Source organism: Rhynchophorus ferrugineus, unplaced genomic scaffold (assembly GCF_030347505.1).
Source record: "Rhynchophorus ferrugineus isolate W39M unplaced genomic scaffold, kcgeb_rfMv2 rfM3, whole genome shotgun sequence".
NCBI lineage: Eukaryota > Metazoa > Arthropoda > Insecta > Coleoptera > Curculionidae > Rhynchophorus > Rhynchophorus ferrugineus.
Window position 1 is genome coordinate 70,879,764 of NW_027472582.1, and position 7,531 is coordinate 70,887,294.

Sequence of the window (7,531 nt, forward strand, 5' to 3'; positions counted from 1 at the left end):
TTTACCTCCTAAACCTATTTACCCGGTTATAGCAAGTAGGGCAAAAGTCCCGCTGCCGTTTTGATTGCGTGCCATCTTGGTAATGTGACGTTTAGCTCAGTTCAGCTGAGTAGCAATAATGAAGCTATTATTTTCAATAAATATTGTCACTATTTCTGTTGCTTCATATTGCATATACATAACAAAAATTAGGAACTAAATAAATAACACATAAACTAAATAACACAAACAATGTTTTAGTATATATAAAATCTTTAACGGCATACATATTTTTATAGTAAACTTGAGCTGATCTTGTATATAAAAGTATATACTTATTTATTCACGATTAAATGAAAAGGTCTTGGAGACATGTGCATTAGTCGAGGGGTTTGATTGGCCGGTTCTTAAAGCTCATATTTCTTGCATGAAACTTCAAATACGTTGTTTCCTATATCGTTACAGTGCTGAAATTTAGTTTAAACATCTCCTTCAAAGATGCAGGTATGTACGAGTAGGTAAAATATTTATTTTTTCATCAAAATCACTTTTAAGGCAAAATTTGGCGAAAAGATGTTTAACTTATCCATGAAACTCCTGATTTCGGTTGGATTCTGGAAAATAATGGATAACATGAACCCGAAGATTATACCATTTTACAGAGTCTATACGTATGCTGCAAGAATTTACCTTCTTATGTTGTTTGTTTTAGTGTGCATTGAGCTTTATCGACAAATCGTTATACTACGAGATTTTGATCGAGGTATTAATGTATCATTAATTTACGAATTAATTACCAATTTTCTACTACAGGTCTTCAACTAGCAAGTACCCATATTATGTTAGCAATAATATATCTGAAACTTCGAATCTATAATAATGACAAGGTCCTAGAGCTATTACGAGAAGGAATCAGTATCACTAATACCTTCAACAAAATGAACCCCGACATACAAAATATTGTTCTCAAACAATTAACGTCCTGCAATTCTGTTAACTTGCCCATCGTTATTATGAGTATATCGATCGGCATTTTTTTTAATATTTTCAGTATGTCTCACTAAATTAACAAGAGAAAAGGCTCAATTAATTTTTTTTAGGATTTTTTCAGGCAAGACAACTTGAAAACGAAGGCAGAGTTGAGGAATTCATATATTTCATATATAATCCGCTCAACAAGCTTTCAGTATTCGTTTATCTGGAAAATGTTGCTGCGATTTTCGTCAGTGTTCTTAATTCTGCATTGCAAACCTTGCTTAATACCATCATCATCAATTTAGTTACTCACATAAAGGTAAGAATTTTATTATTTATTTGTTATTATAAGTTTCGTCGTTTCACTATTATCAGTTCTCAATATTATCAGTTTTCTTTTTATTATTATGAAATTATGGTTTAAAATACATTATTGGCTAACCTTTTCTTGGTATTAATGCTTCCATTACCTGTTACTTCCATAAAAAAAACTAAACATTATTATCCATAAAGCTGTAATAATAATCTAAGGTTATTATCTTGCTAGCTTAAGTGTAAATATCAAAAAATTTTCGTTTTTTTTATCTAATTGGATAGTTATTTAATTAATAGGGATACTAAAACCAAACTATTGAAAAATGTTATTTTTTCATTGCTCATTGCTTCTTCACTATCATGGAGATTCCTTAATTGTCATTCATATTTTTATAATTCGGCTTCAATGATCATCAAGAAAGAATCTTCACCTTCAGAGTACATCAAGAGCAGTATGTTTCATTATCAGTAAAAATAGTTCCAATAAATTTATAACTCCTAATTAGCAGCATCTAAAATGTTTAGATATATTCTATCTTCATCAGATGATTGGAAATATCAGACTAGTGTTTTAAGCAAAACAATAGTAATTGTAAAACATCCTTTATTTACGACATATTCTTAGCTTTAGTAGATTATTTTGATAAAAATTGCCAATAGATTTCCACATAAAGATCACACATCACATAACGGATAAAAGAATTATTGTTCTATAATTATTCTTTGTCTATGCTTTAAGTACTAATTTAATCTCGTAACTACTATAACACTCTCTATAAAGATAGTTAAAAATAGTGCAAGTAAGCTTTACTATACTATTTTTCATGTACTAGTCTTTCTTGGAATAACTGTAGATCATCATCCAAGAGTTCAATAATTTATATTCTATATTATTCGCTTAAATTTTAGTTTTATGTTAAAATTAAAATTTTAACATTTTAAATTAAACTTATATGAGCAAAAAAATATAAATATTTTCTTTGACATCGTGAACTATATTTTGATATTCCCAATAGCTCTAGGTTGTTAACATACTTAGTAATGCAATCTCAATGTAAGGATTTTTTTGAATAAACTTACAGTTTCATCGATACTTTACGGGGATTGACAATAGACTTCAGCACATGATTTCTCTTGAACACCCCGTGGAATATGACTGTTTGCCAAATTGTAAAGTCTTATTGGTCAGCTACCAACAATAATATTACAAAACAAAGCATTCAACTTCATTCAAACAAAATTTGAAAAACTTAATTTTTTAATTACTTAATTTGCCTAGCTAATTATCACGATAAACTTTTGAAAGAAGCAAATAAATGAAGATTAACTCAGTATTCTTAATGTAACCAAAAAGCAGTATGATTTAAAAAAATTAATGACCCCTAATAAGTTACATGTGTTTAATCTAAATAAATAAATTAAATAAATAAATTAAGTTAAAGTTTCACTTTGCAACTTTATTCCTTGAACTTCTTTCAGGTTCTTCACTATCAGTTTGCCACATACGACATCAATGAAACTGGGAATCAGAACGAAGCTAAACTTTTAATAAAACTGAAAGAATTAATTAGAAGTCACCAAAAACTTATCAGGTTAAGATCGCTTTATAACTATGTAATAAAAAGAATGTTCAAGTATATTTGTTCTAGTTATGTTGATCGATTAAATAAATCCATCTCTAATGCTGTGCTCATTGAGTATTCTATATCATCGCTTACTATAGCATTCACAGTTATCACAATTAGCAAGGTATATGATCTTATACTCTTTTAGTAGCATCCAAAATTAAGTTTCATCATATATTTTCATTTCTTTTTAGAACGAAAATGTATATTTTTATGGTTCGGTGTTGTTATTAACTACTTCGCAACTTTATGTCTTTTGTACCAATGCCGATGATGTCACCTCAGAGGTGAGTATGTCTCTTTCAAGATATTAGACATTTATTACCAGGCACATAATACTTTTCGACTAAAAACCTTTTTCAAAGCCCTTTGGTGATTTAAACTGGGTGTTCATCCAATATATCTTGTAATTAATTATATGCAAACTTCCTTGGCTCGTTAACAATAACAACAACCATCATAAGTTTCTAAAATTGAATGATGGGCTTCAAATAGTATTCATAAATCAATTATTGTCAATAATCACGGATCAATCCAAAATTTCACTTTAACTTTAAAGCATTAAATTCTAATTCTTTAGACCGAAATTAGACGAGAAGAAAATATATGGCATGAAAAAGTTTGCGTTTTTATTTAGGAACCGCTTGAACGATAATTTTCAAAACCTGAGGTGTTAATTTTTAATAGAAAATTAAAACCATTTAAATGAACATTTTAATTATTTTTATTAAGTTTTACTATCAAAATAACTTTTTAACTTTTACATTTTCTTTATGTTCATAGGTTTCATTATTATTATTATTATTATTGTTGATTTTCTCTTAATAAACCCCAAATATAGTATCCCATCAAGTTTTCGTTGTATTGGCCTTGATAACGTTGTTCTAAGCTCATAATGTCCTGGTGAAAACGTTCTCCATGTTCTTCTGAATACGCTCCTATGTTCTTTTGAATTTATCTAAATGACCATGCAACATATGAACTTTTAGTAACATCTTACAGCCCACCTTAAAATTTTTTAGCATATTTTCAACCAGCTCTTTCCTAAAAATCCAGAAAGGACTGTTTTGAAACCGTTCCAACTCGCTTTTTGGGTACCGTTCAGCAGCGTTGGAAATTTTTCATCGGCGAAAATCTGAAATCTAAAATATGGAAATAGAATTTAATATGCCTATTAGATTTAATTCACCATTTAATTAATATTTGCTGATTACCTTCCAAACATCATTTACAATTATTACAAGCAACATATGGAGCCCATGTCTGGTCTTGATTCCGAACAGGACAGTTAAAATATGCTTCATAGGCTTCACACAGAACGTGAGATGTATTTAATTCGTATTTTATGTCTCGAGCTTTCATAAATTACCCACATATATGACAAAATGCATCAGCATCATATTTGCACTTTCGCGACGGCATTTTAAGGTATTCTAGATTTGCCCAAAATACCTGATCGTTGTCTATCACTCTAGTACTATCTGTCAGTTTTGTACTATATACAAATAATTAAAATGTATAAAAAGTTCAAATATGAGTATTATTACTATAGCTATTATAAAATCAAACTTTATACCAAAAAAATTTATATTATTTTTATTATGTAATATAAGTCCGAGTATGTAATTTAAGAGTTTGGAACTTGGAACGGCCATATATAACAGCCTCTGGTACGAGAGAAGTCAACCCATCAAAAAGATCGTTTTAATTGTGATGATGCGAACTAAATTACCGTTGGCTTTGAAGATTGGAAAATTCGGTCACATGAATGCCAAATCAATGATATCGGTAAGTGAATCCAATTAAAGAGCAAAATCTGATATTTACTTCTTTTTAGATTTGCAAAGCTGCGCATTCATACCTGTCCCTTTTCCATGGATCAAATTAATTGCAGTATAATTAAAGTTTGGTATCCTGGGCGCACGGTCGATGATATCAGTAAGTAAGCATATGTAGCAAAAGAGCAATAGTTTAGACTTGCATTTTTACAGATTTGCAAGGCTGCCCATTCCTAATTGTCGCTGTTTCATGGATCCAATTAATTGCAACTTAAATAAATGGTTCACGCTGTTTTCGTAGAATGGTTCACAAAAGCGCTAGACAAAGTAGGTGTTAAGTATAGCCATGACTAGATAACGCTGCTCAATCTTGTATTCTTTTATATAGTTTTAATTTATATTATCTATTTATGTAATTCAAAATATTGCTTCATAATATATACCTTTCATCTTAAATATGCTTTTATTCAATTATGTTTAGTGACTATAACAGAATTGACATTAAAAAAGTAAATAGATGCATGAGCATGAGTTATTTGAGCAAATGTAGAAACATAAAACAACATATAATCAACAATAATTTATTTGATAAATTATGGAATAAAAATATCGATATATGATATAATATATATAAAAAATTACAATTATTTTCCAAATTTAAATTATTTTGTTGTTTGCAGTTAATTTTTGTAATATAAAATAAAAAATAAGGCTAATATTTTTATTTCACACGTTAAATTTATACATTATTAATTATCTATAACTAAATTAAACAATATATTATCAAAACAATAATATTTCCTATATCTTCAATATTTATTATGACTTATATCATTCAAGAACTGCATATCCTTAAGTTTCCTCTTTATACTTATCAAACTCAGAGTTTATTCTGAAATAATTGTATTATATTATGTTTATATTGAAAGAACTACTCACAAATTATATACCATTCATAAATTTGATCTCTAATGTAATAGAGCTAAGATCAAGTTATGTAAATACTTTATTTTCGGTGAATTATAAGTTATATGGATTTTCCCCTCTTTGAGAAATTAAAGTTATAAACTTCAGCAGTTTAATACTTAATGATATCAATATTTACCTCTCTAACACATTTTACTGGGAAGAATGGGCTCCAATTATTTCTTTCCTGGCCGAAGTTATAGTTTAGACACGTAATCTGTTTTTGACTGACCACTTATTTGGCTTCGGCGTTTTCAAAAATATTAGCCAGCTATTTGAAATTTATCGAAGCAAGCAGAGCGCCAAAATAAAGTTCGATTATTTATAACCTCCTATTATCACTAAAGTTTTGAAAAATTTTGTTGGCATTTGACAAACCATTGTCTTTTGCAGGGCTGATTCGGTTACATGTTCAAACGTATCAGACAGCATTGTATCTCTTTTTAACTGGAATAAAATAAAAAGGAATATACCATATCACAATGTATTCTCTCTTTTCTTTCATTCATCTACTTCTCCATTGTTTTTGTCTAATTTTGTAATACCTAATATTGTGCATTGACAGTTCCTCTAAAATGAAACAAAACTTTAGTGTTTTCCATTTACACTTATTTATAAATTAAAATTTATTATCGGTACATAAAAGATATAATTAACTATAAAATGTCATACTAATATAGCTAATATCATATCTATATATTTTTCATGGTCTGTCTTTTTCTTGTATTCATATATATCAAAATAATTTGCTCATATATATATATATATATATATATATATATATATATATATATATATATATATATATATTTATATATATATATGAGAGAAAAACAAAATCGAATTTTTTTTGCAAAATATGTTGATTATAATAAACCCTCTTGCAATTAAGTACCAAAATATATTGCACATTTAAAATTAAGTACCAATTTAAAAGGTTTATTGAAATTAATCAAATGATTTTTTTTATTATATTTAAAAATTATATTTAATTTGTTTTGAAAGAATATCGGCTAAAAAAAATATCGATGCATCGATATATCGAGCAAAAATATCTACTATGTATTATATCTATTACAATTAAATGTTAGAATGTTAGAATTATTTTAGCACTTATATACATATATATAAACTAGTATAAAGTTGATATGTATAAATAATAAGTAACTGTCCATCATAGCATGTAATCTTTAATAAAATATATATGAAACATACGTGCATATTTCTTAGAAAATAATAAAAAATGCTTAGTGTCAATTAGAAAGAAAAATACAACGACGTAATTTTAGTACTAAAGAGTATAATTTTCTGTATCAATATTTTAAAGAACAACGTCATAAAATACCCCTTATATTTTCCGATGATTTGCACTTACTAAATTGCTTCACGAAAATTATAAAGTGCTACAGAGTTTCCACGAATTTCGATCTATCTTCATCAAATAATGTCTATAAAATGTTTTCGAAATGTTATGATCAAATATGAAGCAGTATTAAATTACCTAATTACTCAATTAAAATATTATTTAAGGAACTCTATATATTCTATTCTTATACTAGCTTGATTTCTCCCTTAACATGAAATATTGTAACTATATCATTGTTCAGTACGTTTTGTCTCGTAATAAGAAAAATAAGATTTTATTGTGTCAATTAAATTAAAAAGGCAATTCCAATATACTTGTTCGAAGAAACGAAAGTTTTTTCTGTTATATTTTGGAGTCTCCGTTTAAACAACGAGGGTTTATCTGCACTGGGCCTACTGCTTAACTCGAGGTTTAAGCCTAGCCACTGCAAGTGACCAACTTAGAAATCATTTCAAAAGGTTATATCATTAACATACATATTCAACATTACATAATATAAACAATGACAAAAATAATTTTACAAATAT

The 7,531-nt window shown here is 27.7% G+C and overlaps 1 protein-coding gene across 1 annotated transcript; it reads left to right on the plus strand.

The window, feature by feature from the left end:
* The first annotated feature begins 401 nt into the window (after positions 1 to 401).
* Positions 402 to 5,128, plus strand: LOC143192605 (odorant receptor 82a). The gene is made up of 10 exons (XM_076398058.1): positions 402 to 483; positions 535 to 742; positions 793 to 1,029; positions 1,080 to 1,273; positions 2,749 to 2,861; positions 2,919 to 3,018; positions 3,089 to 3,181; positions 4,527 to 4,682; positions 4,732 to 4,832; positions 4,886 to 5,128. Exons 1-9 carry the CDS (start codon positions 478 to 480, stop codon positions 4,780 to 4,782), a joined length of 1,158 nt encoding a protein of 385 aa, XP_076254173.1. The 5' UTR covers positions 402 to 477; the 3' UTR covers positions 4,783 to 4,832; positions 4,886 to 5,128.
* The last annotated feature ends 2,403 nt before the right edge of the window (positions 5,129 to 7,531 follow it).

Coding starts and splice junctions, on each gene's coding strand:
- LOC143192605 (XM_076398058.1), top strand. Junction 1,274..2,748: donor ATTTAGTTACTCACATAAAG/GTAAGAATTTTA, acceptor AACTTCTTTCAG/GTTCTTCACTATCAGTTTGC. Junction 2,862..2,918: donor AGTCACCAAAAACTTATCAG/GTTAAGATCGCT, acceptor TATTTGTTCTAG/TTATGTTGATCGATTAAATA.